Genomic DNA, 21849 nt, shown 5'->3' with positions numbered 1-21849 from the left:
ACCAAGAGATTTTACAAAACACACTTTGTTGTTCATGTTTAGATCCAAGTAAAAACCTGCAGCATAATCTAACCAGCATCTATCCTACAGAAAATGTTGAGTATAACAGAAAACCCAGCATTAAGGAGAGCATGTAAACAGGAATGGTGAAATATTTCTCTTTGTAAACTCTACAGTTCCTTCCCACTGAATAAACAGACTCCAATCAAAGTTCATTTTGATTATTTCAAAGGTTTTAGGACATTTTTCTAGCTATGTGTGACAAATCAAGCAGAAGTGTTACAGTAGATGCTGATTTTTATTTTTCAGCTTAAGTCTGAGTTGACATGAAACAAGCATTATGTTGCAGATCTGAGATGAATAGAATAGACATATCCTTTATTGTTCTACACATAGGAAATTCCCAGCAGGAAGTTAATGTGCAATGGAGTAGGATAATGTAAAGATGTACAAGATGTGCATGGATATTGTTGTCCAAAATGAGAAAAGCTATGCCAGTAACAACAAGGATGTGAAAAACTGTCAAGAGTAAAGATCTACAGTAACGCTTCTTTGTGCACATAGGATGCTGCAGTTCGCCACTGAAGGAGTTCTCCAGTTCAGTGTCCCGCATCTGGTGGGAGACATTGTCCTATTTTAGCCTAAATTCTTCCGTCTCTCACCACCTGCACTGGGTTCCATCCCAGGACTTCATCTAACTGCTTCCTCTCACCTGCAGACCAACTGCTGGTGCAACAAAAACACAGAAGATGGCTGCAGCAAGGCAAGGAGAAATAATATAATGCAAAACTACAAATTTTATAATTCTTTTGGGAATTATGTAAGCAACATTACCAACTGTCTCCTAATTAAGTCAGCCGGGATCATCCTCTTTTTTTAATGGCTTAAACCAATCGTAGTGCATTCCAATAAGTACAACTAATATGAAATTTGTTGAAAAATTTCACTCATGTTTTGACTTTAAAGTCTTTTTCTTAAGCACACTTTGATTCTGAAGCAAAACTCCCAAAAATCGTTCACAGCCAAAGATTTGTCTCAGTCTCACTCAAACTTTTATGCAAGTAAAAACACTCAGGAATCCAGAAGCACTCAACGTTTTTTTCTTTTTACATAAATGTAAATATTGAGCAAAAAATTTAATTTATTTCCAAAGAAAAGCCTCTGTTGAATTATAAATGAGCATATGGGAATGAATGCTTGAAGAACTAAGAGCAGAGCAGGAAAAGAACCAAGAAAAAAGGAGAGGAAGGAGGAGCATAAGGAGAAAATCAAGGCAGACAGATGCCTGAGACGAGGAAACACTAGAGCGCTTTGCCTCAACCCATAAACTGTCAGAGGCAGTAGGAGAGCATGAACAGATGGACAGAAAGAGGGAAGAAGTGAAAGGAAAGAAGAAAAGAAAAGGTGTCAGGCATGAAAAAAAGCAGGACATGCAAGGGTAACAAAGCAGTTTCATAAAAGAAATTTTAAAACAAGAGGAAAAAGAAAGAGCAGATCAAAAAGAAGAAAAGAACAAAAGAAATGGGAATGAGATGAAAAGAAGAGCAACGTTTGAGGAGGGAGAGAAAGGAGTTGGAAGGAAAAGAATGGAGGACAGGAGGCTGGTAGATTAACATTTATTCAGTGTGCTGAGGGGATCTCAAACATGGCATCAAGCGTTTGTGTTTGGCAGATGGCCGGAGGAAGAGTGTGTTAACACTTCAACTCAAATCAGCCCTTTCCAAACTGTTCCAGAGAGCCAGAGGGAGGGAGAGCGAGAGGTGGCACAAGTTTGCATTAGCGTGTGTGAGAATCGTTGCAGAGAAATGGCAGGATGTGAAATACCCTCACACGGATGGAACAGTCAGTCACATTCTGAGAGTTTAAAATCTCACAGAGCCAGGCCAAACATTTAGGTCCGTCTGCGGCTCTCGGCTCGGGCTCACTCAATGTTTGCCTGGCTTAGAGGTGATGTGGATACATGGAGACCAAATTTACCCAAGATGCAACAACATCAGACTTTATCCAACATCACTAGAATCTCTTCTTGTCCCAAAGCAGAAAGATTTTCTAACTGCTATTAAATATTTTGACAATATTAGACAAAATTTCATTAAAAGTCCCAACTAAAAAGATTTAAGAGGAAAATGGTAGGTCAATTTTATCTTCAATATGTTTCATCACAAATTAAGAGATGACTGGATGCTAGTGATGTTAAAAAAGAACAATAATGTCTTAAAAAAGAATCTGATGACTGGATTAAAGCTCCAGATGTCAAGAAATTCTCTTATGCTTGGAAATACAACACAATAAACCTCCCTGGGAGGCAACTAGAATATTAAAAGCCTTGTGAGGAGTCGTCATGTATCCGTTAGTTTCAACATCAGGATACTGCGACATCTCTCCATCCCACATAAAGAACGAGGAGTTTCACAGTCCCAACACTATCTTTCATAGAAACCCAAACATGATGCCTTTCAAACTGCATTAATTCCTGCTAATGCTGCCAAAAGCATAAACAAGTCATCTTCTGTGTCTGGTCACCTTGTTTTCCATAAACATTGGATTTAATACCAACTGCAGCTGCGTTTCCATTGACCATATCATTTCATAATTTGGGATTTCAAAAGTAAATTTGTTTAATGGAAAGATGCCAATTTCAAATGAAACTTTCATTTTTCAATACATTTAAGAATCTTTGTAAATTGGTTTATTTCAGAAAACTACAATGAAAACAGTTTTTCACATCATGAGTCACATGATCAACAACTGGATGTTGCTGCAAGAGCGAACCTAAGAGAAAAAGACGATCACAACGTGGCATGGTTTTAATGGTTCATTACAAGAAACTTGTTAACATGTCATTTTATTTTAATTGCATTTCTTATTTAATGGAAGCACAAAAATTGTTTTTTTTTTTACATTAGAAAAGATTGACAAAGTTTTCCACACATTAGTAATGGAAACAGATTTGTGTAACACCATCACTCCACTCCAAATCCAATCATTTACACACCTCTAAAGGTTGTGCATATTCTTCACCAACATATTTTCATTTTGCGTTGCCATGTTTTTGTCAGTGCAGATACAGGACGCTACTAAAATACAGTAAAACAGAGAACTGGCTTGAATACGAAGGAGCATGAAAACAAGGGCAAGTTCTCCGGTGTTTTTGACACTGACTTGGATATGAAGTCAGTGTTTGACTATAAATTTAAACAAAACAGATGTCTCTTTTCTCTGCAGTTTCTAAACAGTCGAGATGCAACACTGCATGTATTCATACCAAACTGTCACAGCTCATTCTGTCAAAGTCTGTTAGTCAGTGTTCATTCTCATCCTAAAGAGTTTTTACACAAAATGAAAATCCTTTGGAGAGGCAGTATTTACCATGGATTTTCCAGCCACAGAGTATCATTTATAGCACAATCAATAATTATGCCGGCTTCCGCTGTTACAAAAATGTTGTATATCAAACATGACTTTGCAGTTTGATCCCTTGAAATTGGACCTCTGTCTCTTTAAGAAGCTCCTGTTCTTTCCGGCACTCTGCCTCATGTTGACATCTTCTCATCAACATTCTTTTATTAAATCTTTACAAACCTACATCTGAGCACTGGACTGAGAAATGGTTCATATAATGAGCACAGTTCCAGCAGGTGTATGCTAACTGCTGCTGCTGCTAGTTTGAAGGGGCTGAGTGGAGGAGGCGCAGTTTGGAGGCAGCGCTTAGTTCCCCAGAGCTTTTTACAAACCCAAACAGGAGATTCAAATATTTCTTAAACACTCATGAAATAATCAAATCAACTCTACAGGTATGCCTTTTGATGAGAGAATAACATTATAACATGAAATAAAGCTAAAAAATAATATGAATTTACACAATACTGCCCCTTAAAAAACAAAACAGACAAGAGTACCAAACTCTTGGTATAATTTTAAACCAGCTAACTATAAATAAGGATGGTGAAATTGGCTTCTGATCATGAATCACATATACAATACACAAGTTCAAGCGTCAGTCAAATCTGTTTGCAATAACACTTTATGATGCAGCCTGCACACACAAGAGTATGCTTCCTCTGATTAACCTCAAGGTGGAATCAAAGAGCCCACTAACCATTTCATCAGACAAGATTTGAGGAATGTTTTGATGTACTTTTCATGTGAAAATAAGACACTTTACCTCTTAAAGCTTAATACCAGACATGGAGAGGTGATTTTAGCCTTGCATAAGAGGAAAAAAGCTTGTTTCCATTGTGAGAGCTGGAGACAGTCAATCCGCCTGTCTCACCACATTTACATGTTCTAATAAAGACACGGCACAAACTCGTTTCCCCCAGGGCCTTTTAAAACATTTTCTCAAGAAAATTAGCCTTTGTACAATCACAGCAAGCAAGATGGACAGTTTCCATTACTAGGGCCTTGTAATTAAAGGATTTGTACTAATAGCAAATTTATCATAATTCCTGTTGGCTATCAAGTCTTTGACAGGCTATTTCATTCCAGCGCTAAGTTTCATATTAAAGCCTTCAGGTTAGTGCAGTGTCTTTGCCGTGACATCTAAACCCTCATAATGAAATATGTACACAGTCCCAGGCCTGTGGACACTAATACACACTAACCGTAAAATATGAAGCCTAAAATGCTGTGCATATGGATCATGCTGCTCCTGGTGGCAAACAAGTAAACCATAAAACCTTTTAAAACTTAAATCAAACAATCCGTTGTTGTTCCAGCGTAATAGAGACATAAGGTTTCCTTATGCAAGATAACAAGCAAACAACGACTGAACGTTCAATCAGACGGACATCGCTGGTGCACGGAAAAGGACCCACCGTTATATTCAAATGCTAATGAACACCAACAACCACACACACACACACACTAATCCTACATGCAGTCCCTCACTCCGAATATCATTACTGCAGTCCGTCTTTGCACCGAAATGAAGGCTCATTTTGACAAAAGTCTCTGTGAATAAAATAGCAGCTGCAGCCTTTGATCATCAGGCAGGATTGAAAGAAAATCCCTCTGCAAACCGAAAGCAATTTCTTACTAGGTTTCCTGTATTAAACTTACACAAGTTTGAAATCCAAGTATCAGTGATGTTTAAAAGTGCATTAAGACAGAAGGCAGGCAGCAAAGCCAGGAAATCCGTTTTTTTCTAATGAACAGTTTCAATTCTTTCTTGCATATACAAACATGAAACATTCATATTGTTGTAGATTAAAACAGAATAGAATATAAATATGTTATTGTACGCACGTCACAATTTATCTCTGAATATCCAAATTTAAAAATGATGAAAACTAGCATATTCAGATCAAAAGAAATGTGCATCTGTAGGACTTTTTAAAAAATGTACAAGATGTGTATATAGTTATAAAGAAGGGAGAGGTAGAAGGAAGGATCTCCAATAATGCTTCTTTGTGCACCCCAGACATTGCAGATATTTTTGTGCAATAACTATTTTATTAGTGGTAGGACTAGATTAGAAAATAAGTTGACTTATTTGCAGGGTCTGTAATGAATTAATTGCATTTTAATCAAGAACAATCAATTCAAAAAGACATTTTGCAAAATAAATTATTGAATAAATAAACATATGGGCTCTACAATAAAATATTTTTTGTTTTGAATCTGTTTAGATGATTGAACCATCTGATTGATGTAAAGTTGTAGTTGTAGCTGACATCAGATGCTTTTTTAGACTTGATCTGCTCTGCTGACTCACTTTACCACAACCTGAACACAACAATGTTCTTTCCCAGAGTCCCATCAGATCATTTTTTGAAGCCAGATTTAACCTCCAGTGGGTCCAGAGAAGCGGCTTCATCATTTGCAGGTTGTTTACAGATGTTCCTAATGCATCAGATTTACATGGGTACCAGAAACACAACACAAAGGTTCCAGGTCAAGACATTTGTATGTAAGAAAAATAAAATGGAATTAGCTGCATTAACATTTCCCATGTGTTAAAATCTATGTAGTTAATAGCTTAAAATTAATGTGTCAAAGAAACAGCCTTATAATTTATCCAGTAAAATAAAAATAGAAGTATCAATGTGCTTATTGTAGGATAATGAAAACAACAATTCTCACAATGTTTCACTGTAAGAATAAGGGGCAGCTATAACAGACTTTGTATTTGAATTGAGATTACCCCAATCAGTTTAATCAGTTTAATATTGCTTCTTTCAAGGAGTGTTGCAGTTTAGATTGTTTGACTTTGTTGCTCAAAAAACGTTTAACCAAATAAGAGGTACTGCTCTTTCTGCAGACCATGCTGAGTCAGTTCTACGATTTGCAACCAAAATTTCTACTTAAATGAATCAAACAGACAACATGTCTAGGAAGAAAACTCAAATCTTCATGAAGGCCTTCTCAGGCTAGAAGATAAAAAAACATCCTCTGTGTCTTAGAAAATATTGTGCGTCTTATATTCCCCTTCAGAATGCCTCATGGATTCTCTTTGGGTTCTGGTCGGGTCAGTTAGCTGCCAATAACACCAGGATCATTGGACCAGCTTTCAGTGCGTTTGGCAAAATGGGTTGGTACAAAGTCCTGCTGGAAAACAAAATCAGCATCTCCATAAAGCTTGTCAGCAGAAGGAAACTTGTAGGGCTCTAAAAAGTCCTGGCAGATGGCTGTGTTGACTGTGGAGTCCAGAAAACCCAGTGGACCAGAACCAGCAGACGTCATGGCACCTCAAATCACCACTGACTACGCAAACTTCACGCTGGACTTCAAATGCCTTTTCACTCTGGCTCCAGACTCTGGGACCTTGATTAGATGCAACTTTTACTAGACAGCTATTGTAAATCACAGTGGATTCACTGTGAAATGATCTTACAAGCAAGGGAAGCTTTCTAATACTTCCAGGTATTTGATAAATAATGTCTGAGAGACTTGTCCCAAAAGAGCCAGCACCACACAGCAGCAGAAACCCAGGGGAGTTGTTTTATTTGTTTTGCCGAAAGAAATTGTACAAAAGCCTTGAATATTTCTTTCTTTATTTTTTTTATTTTCTTTAAGTAATTTTTAGTCCCTTTTTTGCTCTTTCACAGAAAACAGCTGTGATGATTTGAACTCTGCTACAGTTAAAAGAGCAAAATTAAACCACACCCATCTGGCCTGAAACACAATGAAACCTTAACATGATTTAAGGCTCTCCGTAAAACAAATAAAACCTGTCTTCATTAAAGTCGGTGCAGTACTCACATGCGATGATGTTGCCATAGCGGTTCTTGTTGCGATTCTCATCCTTCTTGGCTGTCTCCCAAGGTGCTGTCTGTCCCTCCGCCAGGGCCTGCAGAGACGCATGTAGACATGCATGGGCTGATGTGTGCACAAACACAAACTGTCATGAAACAGAGAAGGAACACACAATAAGATGCATGTACATATGGTGGGAACCCCGGAGCTCATGGAGCAACACTTTGGCTGGCGTGATTTGAAACTGCAACATGAATATGCAGAGTATTGCAGAGGCATCACTCTGTAATACTTGTGACACCAAAGATAGAGTTTAAACTCTCACTACAATTACAATCTGATTAATCTTATAAAAACATTTCATTCAGAGGTAAATTAGGAATAGTTCAGAGAAGTCAGGTATCTTCTGGGATGTTTGTGAACTCCAAAAATAAAAAAACAGGACCAGTTCCCTCTTCCAGCTTTTGTAGTGGTAACCTGCAAAGGTTCCACTTTTTGCCAAAAACCAAACAGCATTAAGCAAAAAAAAAAAAATTCCCAAGCATTGTGGTTTACTTCCTATCGTAAATATCCTATTACACTTGAATTAAGACTAAACTAACTCACAGGCAACTTTTTCACAAGATATAGTAGATTGTTTTAGGTCAATAATAAGTCAATATTTCACTTATAACAAGAAATGTTTCCTATGTAGTAAAAAAAAAAATCTGCTAGTGGAACTAGTACATTTTTATCAATGTTAAGCAATTATTGATGTAAAACAAGCTCATATGTGAAAAGTTGCTTGTTAGTTTTATTATTTGCCCTAGAAACTAAACCAAAAATACTTGGCAAGATTTTGTGTTTTCAAATTGTAGAGTGTTTTGAAAAAGAAAGGAGAGAATAAAGTTTGTATTTATTGCTCTCCTGGGTTCCAGTGAAAGAATATTTACTCATTCCTTTGTTAGAGGAGAAAAGACAGATTGTCCGTCCTCCCTGCTGAGGCGCTGGCCTGTGTGACGAGCATTTCAGACGTAGCAAGGACAAAACATGCATGAGCCGCTCTAATGGGGGTTTCTGCTTTATGCATTCTTCATCATGCACTTTCGTGAACAAACTACTGTACTAACACCACAGTCAATGTATGTGTGATCATAAACGCATTTATTTTAGTTTCTTGTTGAATGCACTTTGAGTGAAAGAGAATATGACAAAAATGTCCTTTGCAAGCATCTGTGGAGCAACTAAACCCCAACTCTCAAAGGCTGCCATATGGACACTGAACTATTTTAGAACAACTCCGCCAACGCTCTCAGGTCACTCACATGCTCAAAATCTCCCAGTAGGGACAAGTGAACAGCCCCGTTTTTGAGTCCATTAAGGGCTTAAGAAGGCCAGACAACAGCTTTCACTTTCAGACAGTGATCTGACCTACATGCACACACACACAATAAATGCAATGAGACAGAAAAATAGACACCTAAACATATCGCTTAGTCAAGCAGAAAATTGATTCTGGCACATGGAATTTGGAGTTTGTATGTTTTTGTCTGTAAAAGCAGCATAAGTCAGTTCAGTGTTAAATACTGTAGATTTGTTTCTATGCTAATACAAAAATAGGCAGAGAAATGTTAAAGTTCTCTGTGTGTTTTTAACCATGTGAATGCTTAACATAACTAGGCCTGTGACAAATTTAGCTGGACTATAAATTATTGCAATAAACAATTAAATGTTCTGAGACAACATTTAATTGATATAAGAATCCCAGTTCACCCTCTCACAGATCAATAAATGTTTTTGTAAACATCACCTTATGCTGAACTGGAAGAGATTTTAACGCAGCCACCAAATGCAATTCATTAAACGGAAATAAAAACAAACATAATCAAAATCCTAAATAAAATGGATTATGTTGTCTCCGTAAACAACAGAATATCAATCTCATTTAATTTATCATGCGATTAATTGATTAATTACTTACTGCAATTATGTTTTGGTGGGTTTTTGGGGTTTTTTAAAATTTGCATTATTATTTTTTTAAGCATTAAAGTAGGCATTAAAGTAGGCTTACAAAAAGAACACTACTGTAATGCCTCCCTCTCTGCTTCCTCACTAATGGTTGCAGCAATTAGCAAACACCTGGTCTAAGTCAAATTTCTTTTAAGTCATGTTTGATATGCACAACATTTTTATGCTGTATATAAAAACAACTGTAGGTAAATGATTGTACTATAAAATGGATATATGTGCCTGGGAAACACTTCAGTTGTCATAAAAATGCTAAATATGTCAAATTTGACTTAAGAGAAATGTTACTTTGTTTTAACACCTTGAGCCTGGACCTCTGTCTCTTTAAAACCTGCTTTCTTAAACTCTGCCTCCAGGAAGTCATCACATCACTCCTTGGTTAACCCTTTAACAACGTTTTTAGCAGTGTTGCACTCAGAAGTAGCTCGTAAAATAAGTTCAATGGATGTGCAGTTGCACCAGGTGTTTGCTAATTGATGTTGGCTAGTCTTTAGGAGCTGAGTGGGGCGGTCGCAGGGGAAGGCTGCTCTGGGGTGGACGCTTCCCCTGAGGTGGAACTTCGTCCTTGAAAGCGGCGCTAGGTCCACTCAGGTGTTTTTCACAGCTGAATGGTTGCCATGGAGATTAAGGAATTTCTCAAACATGCATGAACGAATCAAGGCAACACTCCAGGCATGTTTTTGATGGGAGAATAACATTATAACATGATGGAAAGCTCAAAAAAGTAAATGTTACATAATACTGCCCCTGAGTTTTGGGTTGAAAATAAACAAAATAATGAAGAAACTACATATAGAAATGGAAATATGGGCAATGTCCTTCTACCGAATGTCATAGAGCACTATGCCCAATCAAGCCACATGTCTTCCAACTCTAAGAGGTAGAGAACTGGACATTTAGACAGTAAAAGAAGAAGAAAAAGAAGAAATGTACCAAAAATTTGAAGCTGCAATGTGCCCTTTGCATTGCAATAACCTAATGGCTGCTTGATATGTTTCAGGTGCCACATTTTAAAAAATAAGTTGGATTTTACTTGAAATGGAAGAAGTGTACTCCCACTGGGGAGCAAAATGTTGACAATGTGGCTGCCGTCAATGTTAGTGAGGTTAATCGGTTTCAACATAGTAGGTCACATCACACACAGAGACGGGGACAAAAAGACGCCATATGGGGTGTGTAAGCAGACAGAGGCACACCGAGAGCCACTGCACTGGGGACCGAAATGTGACCATATACATAAATACATAAGTGAAGCACTGCAGCTGTGCTGTGGGCTACATTTATGAGGCAAAAGGACATTTTTATTTCCCCTCACAGTCATTTATTCACATCTGAGTCAGTTCACTTGCTGTTTCTTGCCCTGAAGTTCAGAAGGAAAAATTTTATCTAAAAGCATCAAAGCCCCTTATTTCTTTCTATTCTACATCTGAGCACCCAGACGTCACTTGAATCTTTTAAAGACAGATGAAAAGTTGAACTTTTTAAGATCTGTTTTAAAGAAATATTTTTGTCTTGTTTTGTTGACTTTGTTTCTAACATTCATACTAAAGTGACTGATGGACCATGTAGGTGTACAAAGGTTGCTAAACTCAACGGACCAACCAGTGCAATGTCGATATGACACAGACCACTTAAAAATTCATCTTACAAAATATTTTGTATCTATTTATTATTAGCAGTCTGTAAGAAAAATAACTTTCCACTGAATCTGAAAACAAAATCTCAGATAATTAACAGTCTAAAAATAAGGATTTCAGTTCAAACAGGGTAATTCTGACAGTGATGGGAGTAAAACAAAAAACTACTAAAATTACTTCCAGGCGACCAGTGGAACCAAATTCACTCCATTAGGGGACAATTGACTTTATGCCAAGTTTAGTACCAACTAAACATTCAGGATGATTTTGGAGTCTCTTCTGAACTGAAACTCTTTCTACTCTGACACCGGCTGTTGTAAAAGTTTAAACAACAAATATACCTTAACATGCATTATGAAACACATGATGATTAGGCGGCGCCAGGTGAATGGCATGATGGTGAGCGTCAATACACGATAAAATAAAACTTAAAAGAAAGAAACTAAAGAGAATGTAACAATAAGAGAGGATAATACTAATCAGAGAAAACTAAATGGAAATGAATAAAGAACAAAATGCAAGAATAAACTAAGAAACTATATTAAATACAGAGGAATAAGCTGGTATGGCAAGACCTTTGGAGCAATAATTAATACAGAGGACTGTATGGCAAGAACAAAGAGACACTGTTTTCAGATAAAAGGTAAAATAATATTGTTGAAGTGCCATGAGTTTGTTGGGACCACATCTAGTAATAAGAATAAATACATCTTACACACCATAACAGTAAGGAACTCATCACTTATTTATGTTTTTAATTAGATGTGATATATTTATTTCTTCAATGTTATTTTTCATGTCAGTGTTAATGTCATGATGACTTCATGACACTTTCAATTTGACTCATTAGGACTTGGTTAAAAACCAGCTTTGTTCTTTGTAATTTCTGTCCAGTAAAACTATTAATCTATAAATCAATAGAGAGGTCATTGAAAAATATCATCCATATTTCTATCCCATATTTGTATGGAATTAAAAGCATTTGGAACTTTTGTTTTCCCACTGAAAGCTCTGGTTTGCACAGTTATGCCATGTGGGTGAAATTTTATGGATAATACTCCGATGTCCCATTCTCTTGAAGGCAGCACAGAGCTGCACCACCAGAAACTGTCAGAAACACTGAAGAGAAGAAGAGTTATAATTAATGTAGTTGCAGTTCTATTTATGTTTTAATGTTGCAGAGCACTGTCGTTTTGCAAATGGATCAAAGTTTAAACATTGTTGTACGTCTTCATCTGGCCCAAAAAAGGTTGAGAAACACTGCTTTAGTTTAGAGTATTGTATTGTTATAAGTATTTCTCCTTTTTTTATTGCTGTTACAGCCATTTATAATCGCAATATTTATTATACGTCTGAGGATTTGCGGATAAAATATATTCTGAAATATTAAACCAAAAACAGAAATTTTGACTTTTATGCTATAGATATGAGAAATGTAACTACAGTCCGGAAAAAAAAACACATTTTCAGAATATGTCATTCACAGCGCAGTGTCTGTATGCTCACACTGAAAAGTAAAAGCTGTTCATAGCAGCAGTTTGTGGTGGACGCTAATTCATTACACAGAAGCTTTAGATGTGAAGAAATAAGTCTGGATGTACATTTCCAGCAAATAGAGCAGACAATACGTTGAACAAAATGTTGTGAAGATAAACTTACAAAGTCTTCTAATGTGGATAAAATCAGTTGCTGCTGGAGACAAGTGGAATCATAAAAAAAGAAGTCCCACTCTGCGTGAATGTGTGTGTGTGTGTGTGTGTGTGTGTGTGTGTGTGGGGTGCACGTGTGTGTGTGTGTGTGTCCCCTTGTTACACACAGATTCACACACACTCAAGAATAAATCACATTTTCTCTCCCCTGAAACGTATCAGTGGGTTTGAAGCGAAATGACAAGAAGCAAATGAAAATATAAGTCGCAGTATCACGGAGGGACAATTTTCAACACGCATGCAGAGTTGGTAATAGAAAATATTCATTCTTCTGAGAATGGGAGGCTGAAGGAGATGAAAACAGACTCTTCCTGGTGCCTTTCCTAACATTTATCTTCAGAGACAAAGGAATAAATCAGGACAGATTTTAAAGGACAGAGGAAGGGGGATAGCCAAGCAGAATAATAAATTAGAGGAAAGAAGAAAAGTAAATAAGTTAAAGAAGACAATGCAATAATTTGAAAATGTTCCATAATAAATGGTGCATTAAATTAATTAGTTTAATGTTGATAACACTGAAAAAAGAGGAAGGAAAAACTGAAAATGAAGCTCACAATTAATTTGTTCTCTATCAGCGTGGTCATATATTAATAATAAATATGACCCCTTTGTCTCACATGGCAACTGTCACCTTCATGAAAGGCAACTAATCAACTCGGAGAAGAATCAAGCAGCTTAAATATACAGAAGGACTTAATACTGCAAAATGTTGAGGAACCCTCTGGATTCAAAAATTGGTTTTTAATTTTATTTTAAAGTAATTGATTGAATTGATTGAGTTCTAATTAAACAAATATCAGAAAGAAAAGTAAGACGTCTAAGTTTTAAATTGCACACTTCAGATTTTCATATGGTGCCTCCATTTGAGGGAACATTTATGTTTTATTCAGTACATTTGTTTTCCACCATTTCTGTCATATTTTTAATTCATCACTTCATCCAATGAAGTGTTGAAAGTCCCATAAACTTACTAACACATTACATCAAAAGTGTTGCTTATTGTGGATAATGTGCTGTGATTTCTGTTATCAACTTTTTGTTGTCAATACAAGGAATTTGGTAGAACTGATGAAAACACCTGACCCTATTCGAAGCTCTTTAACTCACACAAAAAGTCGGAGCTTGCTGCAATAAAAGTCATTCAGGTTTTACAATCTAAAAGATTAAATGTTTCTTGCATTATTTAAGATACATCCATGCCATAGTTTAATCTCCAAATGATCCGTTTATAATCTTGTTTCTTTTCACTCTGTGTTTCTCACTGCTGTAGGACTTAAAGTTTTCCTCAGAGTGCACACACACCAAACTCTAAATGACCTGTTGTATTTTTGCTTTAGACTTTTCTTTAATGACACAAAAGTACAGGGTCAAATGTCAAATACAGATACTGCAGAGACACAAATTCATAAGACACAGTTTGTTAACCTGCACATCTTTTTTAAGGCTTAAGTTCTTATCTGTGTTTCCCTCTGACTTTTTGATTGACAGTGGGTTTCCCACTGACCCTACTTAACCAGGAAAGGTTCTGAATATCTGGTCATTTCATTACCCACCAGGTTCTTATTTCACTCCACCAAAGTTGCCTCCAATATTTGTTTTATTTCAGCAAGTGCTGAAATAAAACAATCTAATCACCACTGATTAGAACATGTTCAATTGAGAACTTAGTGTGAGTCTGTGAAGAATCAGTATTTCAAGCTTTATAAAACTAAAGGATTTTAAAAAGCACAAGTTCTAACATGGTTTTATCTTTGTGCTTCAAAGCGAGGGCCTACTTCTTCGCTAGCCTTGAGTTTTGTCCCAGTTTCTAATGGGTTTGAAAGAAGAAAGTTGAAGTAGGATTTTCTGGATGTAACTAGCACTCTTCAAACTCACTAACAACATTTTTATAGTTTATGTTTATTATTTTTCCCTAATAATGAAGCATGTTCCATGGGAAAATGTAAAAACTTTACAACATTGAAGAATAAATTTAGAAATAAACACAATCCTTAATGTGGTGTAACTACGCCAAGAGTGAGCTAATGCTTCTTAAAACATACAAAAACATTTAACCTGACGTGTCTCCCTCATATCTGCATTCATATGACCTAAAGAAAGCATAAAAAGCTTTTTTGCAGCAATATTTAGCTTTCCATGTCTGGAAAGCTAAATATTGCTTTACCTCATCTGCATGCTTTGTTTTGTGAGTGGGAGTGTGTGTTTACCTCATATTCTTCCTTAAACCCGTATCCTTGTCCACATTTCATCTGTGTGATGTGCTGCAGCAGATCTGCAACTCGAATAGCTGGTTGAAACTGGCCTGCCTGGAACTGACCTATGAGATCAAAGCAGTTTTTCACAGAAACTGTTCAAATAATCTGGACAGAACTCAATGAACAAAATGTGAAAAACAAAGTTGCTTCTTTTGGATCAACTCCTTTGGCATTAATGGACCCTAATTAGCCTGTCAAGGGTTTGTTAGAAGCAGTCAAAATACTTATCAAATTAAACGTCAAACATTTAGGTAGAAATAGTTCCATTGTTTGTGTGGATTTACATTTACAGTTCTCTGAAAAATGACTTCCTGGTTGGAAATGTAACAAAATAATAGTTGAACCCTGAACTTTGACCATTAAACTTTGAGCTCACCAAGAAACCCAAAGTTCAGCTCCAATATGGCTGCCATTTCTCACCACAAAACACCAGTTGCATGTTAGGATGAGGTACAATTATATGACTTGTACCTTAGTTCAGTTAATTTACAGAGCCCAGATTCAAAACAAATGTGTCAAGAAACTTTATAAGGTGACAGGTCCAGGTGACGTACCGCTCTGGTAGGAGAGCTCCACAGACTCACAGCCTCCGTAAGGAAAACTCTGTAATGTCAGGGATGGCTGGACAAGAGACGGCTGGCTTCCATCTGTTGACACAATGACAGACAAGCAGACAAGGAGATTATTATTTTATTTTGAGAAGTAAAACATGAACTGCAAATAAACATTACAGTAATACACAAAAGCAGAAAGGAGAAATGGAAGAAAACCAACAAAAAGTTCAGAAACAGCAAAGAAGAAATGAGTCTCTAATAGAGGTGTCAGAATCCCAGTGTTGTGTGTTTAATAAATAAAATGACATTCTGTTCACTGCTGAGGTATTAAGGTGACTGACATCCAGTCAGCTCAATAGATTGGATAAATGTGTGTCGTCGTTTTTGTCTCAAGGAGGAAAAAAGATGTGATATGAAAATGCATGACTTCATGATTTCTTAATAGATCTAATTGCATGTTAATAACTTCTGTTGGTTTATTAGTGGCCTGAGGTAGCTTCTACAATTAGTTCATGTAAACACCAGTTTCCTGTGATAAATTAAGGATAATTTGGCTTAAACAAGAGAATCCAGAAAATTGTGTTTTGTTAGAAGAAAGGTGATAAAGTAATAAATGTCTAAAATAAATCTAGAAATGACAGAAGCAGTTAGTGAGACATGATAGTAGTGATAAAGGTAGCTATGATAGCAGTCAGAGGTAGCTATGAGAAAAACTACAAGAGCCAGAAGAGTGTGAGAGGGGAGGGAGGGAATGTAACATCCAGGGGGAAAAGAGTGTAACTGCAGAGAAAAGAGCAGGAAGTTTAAAAAGGTCAGTTTGTTCACTGGAGGAAAAGTTCTCCTCTGATTAAAATCCTCTGAACTTTTTTCATGATATTTGGCACCAAAGCAAGAGTTTGTGTCCAGTGTTGTGTCAGCAGGTTTGTACTCCATAGGATCCAAATGACTTCAATAAAACCATTAAAACAGCAACTTTATTGTTTTGTCTCAGGGCTTTAACTCCTGAAGAAGTCCACATCTTTATGAAATGTCTTTAAATTAAAGTTAACTAGTTATAAATGTGATGACCTCTCTTTGACCTTTTAGATCAAAGCAGTGTTAGTTGATTCTCAATTATGCTGTGTGTTTTTTCCCATATGCACAGTTTCAGCTTCTCTGTATTATTAAACTTTTTCTAAGTTGTTTCCAGAGCAGCCAGGTCAATCCTCCTCAGGTAACACTGCTGCTTCCTAACAGATTTTTTAAATTCATTTTCAAGAATCATTTTACAACATCTTCCCTTAGTCACACTTTTCATGCCTTTTTACTTTTGTTTTCTCTTCTCTTTGTTTCATATACATCATGTGGCTATTTTCTCTTTAATGAATGTGTTTGCACTTCCAACTAAGAAAATATGTGTAATAGAGAGTTTTAATCAAATGACCACAGTCGACCCAGAGGTCGGTGTAATACACACCAACTAAGAGAGATATTGGGCTGTCATACAACATGATGCTCCTTTTCAACAATCTGCTGCTTTCATTGAAGGAAATAAACTCTAGAAGTGCTAAACATTTAGAAGCATTGGTTGATGCGAGTCCATGCAACTGGTTTTGCTGACTCACAACCTCATCAGCTTGGTTTCACATGCAAAACAATTCAATGTGAACTCCGTTTTCCGAGTAGAAGCCAGAGGAACTCTATTTGGGGCGACTGTGGCTCTTTGGTAGAGTAGTCGTCTTGCGATTGGAAGGTTGTAGGTTCGATTCCAGCTTCCTCCTGCCACATGTCGATGTGCCTCTGGGCAAGGGACTTAACCCCAAATTGCCTACCGAGCTGCATATCGGTGTATAAATGTGCGTGTGTTTGTGAATGTGACTCTAGTGTAAAGTGCTTTGAGTGGTCAAAATGACTGGAAAAGTGCTATATAAGTTCAGTCCATTTACCATTTTATTCTTTTAAACGTCATCCGTCTTCTATTATCATCACATCATGAAAATTTGAACAAATATGTAAAAACTATTTTTACGAAGGTTACATACTGCAGCATGAAATTAGACTCAACGTAGACCTTACTAGTTTCTTGAAGGCGTTTCACCTCCTCAGTTATAAACGTGTTGTGAGATCCAGGCTAATGATTAGTTTGAAGATGATTATTTTAAGAGACACATTTATGGTACTCCTAAACTCATGGTGCGGAAAGCTGCAGGGAGCGGCTTCAGACTTCACCTGGAACCTTTACAGCACAACCTTACATTCGTTACATCTTCAATCTGAATGTTGCATCCCCACAATTCTGGTGCATTGCCAATCTGCTAGACCTAAAGTAACAACCGCTGTGGGTCAGTTTCCAATAAGAGAGGTTGCAACAGCTGCATGACTCCTTCACATCCACCAAACTGCCTAAAAGGCTCAACAGCCTGCTGACCATCATCATTTGTTAGACAGTCTGCTTCATGAATTGCAAATGCCTGTTTTTTTCTTCACCTAAATTGAGACATGTTGGTGTGCTGACCTTATTGTGACGTTTAGGGTGTTTGAAAACACATGATAAGCTCACCAAGGTCAAATATGCATTAAGCCAGGCATGAAATGAATTCATAGCAGCAGCTCCACAACAGTGACTATGATGGAGAACATCTCAATGCTAATGGGTGGATTTATTGACCTCCAGAGGCACAAATATGCGTGTGTGTGTGTGCATGTAGGTTTGTGTGTGACAAGACAACACTATCAAGCATGAAAATGTGTGAGTTTGACTATGCAAGTAAGAGAAAATGGTGTACAGAGTTACCTGCACACCATTGTGGTGTGTGTGTGTGCTGGGAGTTTGTGCACGTGTCTGAAGGTCCTTTATGCTGTCACTGTGTGTATGTTAATGCAGTCCTTCATGCTCGGCGGTGTGTGTATTATAAAGTTCCTACTTCCTTCCCTCTGACTTTATTAAGACTTAGTTATGGATGACTTGGGCTCCCAGTGTTCCTTTATTGTTTCTTAATTCCTTCTACAAGACTTCACCCCTATTTCTACTATGGCAATTCAGTAAAGTGTGCATTATGAATTGTCAGGTGTGTATGTGTGTCCTCATTCTGGCATGTGAGCAAGAAGATGGTTCATGAACTGATGGTTGAGTCTTGATCAAATTTGTTTGCACTGGAGTTCCACTGAATTACACACGAGGTCTGAAGGAATCGTGCATCACCCAGCCGGTGCCTGGCTCTGACTTCTGACAGAGGAGACAAATGAATAACCAACGGAGTAGTCCAAGATCCAAGAAGCACAGACAGAGTCAGGAACACCTGGAAATAGCAGGTGCCATTTTTACCATGAAAACAATAAGCAATGCACGCAACCGCAATGGCCACTATGCACACACTCTGCAAAAGACTCAACATCCAGTAAGTCAAAGACGAAAATGTACAGGAACCTACAATAACCTTACATATTTTACTCTAGTTCACTACAAGATCCAACCAAACCAAAGTAACACAATTATAGCAGCCGTTGGATTTCTGTAAGGAACATCTTAATCTGTTCGCGTTAATTACAGGACGCATCACCAGAACCTCAGCAATTAGATCCTGAGGAGTCAAACAATTATTGCAACTGAAATATAAATGATGTTAAATCCTTACAGTACTATGTTATGTATTAAATTACAAGTGGATGGTAATGGCTGAACATGCTAAAATCAAAGCAATTAATATGAGATGAATCTTACACAGCTTTTAAAGTTCAGCTTTAGAAACCCAATAATACCCAATAAAACCCAAAGAAACGTCGGTGTACAAGGAATTTCTATGTAAATACATTGGGTCAAAATGCAAATAGCATGCTTTGCAATCCTTTCAACATTAAAGGTTAAGAACTGGATGCACTCGTGCTGCTTGGAGTTAGAAATCTCTGCCGGCAGCATTTAGAAACAAAGTGGAAACCGCTTTGGATGATAAGTTCATCTTTCTGCATCTCCTTTTTCTGTCTGTGAAGCATGAGGTCAAGTTCAACTTCATTTCACCGCTGGAGAGCCAGGCCAATGAATTCTCTCTGGTCTGAATAAAAATCCCTTCCAATATATGAGACATTACATTTTCTAGCAGAGCAACAACGCAGACATGAAAAATGGAAACTACAAGTTCAGCTGAGCTGAAAAAAAAACAACAACAAAGGAGTGCAGATGGAGATCTGAGAATGACAAGAGGGAGATTAAACATATTAGCCCAACATGTAGAGCAAACAAAACAGCTTAAGGAAGCATGGGGAGATTTAGGGTTTTTACTAAAGGAATTTCAGAGTCTAAGCTTAGAAGTCGCTTGTTTTTTGTACGAATTATTATGCAAAGTACAGCAGATATGTTAGATTGGTGGGTGTATCATAATTCTGCAGTGTATTTTAAATGGGTGAGTCAAACACTGAAGTGAGCATAAACCCAGGTTTGACTTTTCATACAAACATGCAAGTATGGTCAAAACCTAAAATAATAACCCATAGAGACCAAGAATATTACCAATAAATGTTTTTTACAACCTTCTTGTGCTCAGAAATCTGGTTTAAATGTTTGTTAATACACAACAACTGTTCTGTCTTGTTAGAGGTTTTAGCCAATTTTACATAATCAATATTATTTGTTTCTAGATTGATTTTTATGATTGGCCATTTTGACATGTTTGCACTGTAGCATATCTGCTGATTGTGATATAGTGAGCCAGCCAGCTAACAGAGAAAGAAGAGCTCTGGAACGTCAGCCAGCAGTCGAGATGAGCTGGGAAAAAAACAGCACAGAGGTTCAATCCTGGCTCAGAACATAAAGGTTAAAAATGACTCTCTCTCTGCTGCACTCACCTTCAATTACCCAGCAGTGCCACATTACGGCCAAACAAAATGACTACCATTAGCCATAATCACCTTACATGCAGCCTAATGTTATGCTGAACTGGACTAGGAAAATAATTGCTTTTCTGTGAAGCTGTGGAAAAACTACTTCCAAAACAGGAAGTGCTGTGTGTAGAAATTAAGCATCTCAGCACCATCTTCCACTGCAGAGAGGTTTGGTACAAAAGCCCTTCAGGTGCAGCAAAAATTATCCAGAAATAAACTGTTTCCTCACAAACGGCTGCTGGGCAACACTGACTTTTCACTTTAAAGAATTACAAAAAATCATCATTTTCCACTCAAAACCTTTCTATGTACCCAACAACAATTAGTTAATGTTATTTGTGGAAAAAGAACAACAAAGCATGCGACTCACAGAATAAGCACAGCACACCTGAGTATGTAGGGCTGGACAATGAATCAATAACAACAAATACTGCTGATCAATATCAATAGGTTATACGTCTGAGTGAATATTAAATAATTTTTTCGAACTCCAATCCAGAACAGCACGGCATTCTGGAGAATGTAGGCAGAAAAAAAGAGTTTAGTCTCTCAACCTCCCAATGCCAGCTAAGCAAGGTTGGTAGAATCGACTAACTCACTCATTCTTTGGTTACCTAGCAACTCACTCACTCTTTGGTTACCTAACAACAACCTTAGTACCCTGAGCAGCAGCAGTTTAAGGTTTTGCTGCTGTGGCTCATAACTATTCAAAAATAAAAAGCAATGGCGTTGAGTGAACACAATGGGTAAAACAGGAAGGAATATGTCTAACTGGCAGTACTTCAGATATTTAAAACAAAAAATTAATTAATAATGATCAATATTGACCGATATGAAACACTCAAATTGTGATACGATTTTCAGATTGATAACACAGTTTCCATCCTTATAGTGAAACATTGTATTTTGTAACATTTCTGACAAACTATATTTAACTTATTAGCCAGGAAACAATTTGGCTCTTGACGTACTGAAATAAGACAGGAACTATTTTAGAAGCTAAGAAAATATTGAAGCAAAAGATTAAACTGGTCTGAAAAAAACACATGCAAACACAAACAGCTAGCCGTGATCTCTACCTGGCACAGTGGATTTACGCGAGCTACTTGTCCCTCTCGCTGATCCTTCAATCCGTAAGTCTCCATCAGCATCATCCTAATAACTTTCTCTCCCAGGTCTCTGTCTCCCATTAAGCCACTGAAATACGATGCTCCCCGGCACCATTCAGCTTGCTGGTGCTATTATCCATTTTCACTAAGCTAAAAAGGTGTCATTGCGAGCGCAAAGGTAGGACTGTAACTTTCAAAATGAAACCATTTTCATCCAATTATTGGATGTGGAAATTCTGCTTGTTTTAGAGGCCAGCTAGAAAATGACGGACCTAATGGACTCAACAAAAAATGTGTTAAGTGTTAAATTGACAATGTGTAAGGATCAATAAAGCTTTCTGTGTAGATAAAAAGGATTTATGGTGACCAAATATGTTTTTTAATTTCTACTTGTTTAAATCAGTTATTAGCATATGGGGATAGCATCTCCTTTCTTTCCTAAGGGCAAAAATCAGGTTGTTTTGTTTATTTCTGTAATTTATGGTAATTTACAGAGACAATATCAACATTGTATGCTTCCTTTTTAT

At 37.1% G+C, this 21849-nt stretch overlaps 1 protein-coding gene across 11 annotated transcripts in view; it reads right to left on the bottom strand.

Moving 5' to 3' along the window:
• The window catches only part of ptprt (protein tyrosine phosphatase receptor type T), a 334801-nt gene that overhangs the window by 45709 nt on the left and 267243 nt on the right, over nucleotides 1-21849 (bottom strand). For all 11 annotated transcript variants that reach the window (XM_032549166.1, XM_032549170.1, XM_032549167.1 and 8 more), the window contains 3 exons: nucleotides 15360-15452; nucleotides 14758-14867; nucleotides 7204-7291 (listed from right to left, as the gene is read on the bottom strand). In XM_032549166.1, the coding sequence (XP_032405057.1) occupies nucleotides 7204-7291; nucleotides 14758-14867; nucleotides 15360-15452 (291 nt within the window). The remainder of the gene's footprint in view (nucleotides 1-7203; nucleotides 7292-14757; nucleotides 14868-15359; nucleotides 15453-21849) is intronic.

Source organism: Xiphophorus hellerii, chromosome 20 (assembly GCF_003331165.1).
Source record: "Xiphophorus hellerii strain 12219 chromosome 20, Xiphophorus_hellerii-4.1, whole genome shotgun sequence".
Classification (NCBI taxonomy): Eukaryota; Metazoa; Chordata; class Actinopteri; order Cyprinodontiformes; family Poeciliidae; genus Xiphophorus; species Xiphophorus hellerii.
This window is presented reverse-complemented; position numbering and strand designations above follow the sequence as displayed.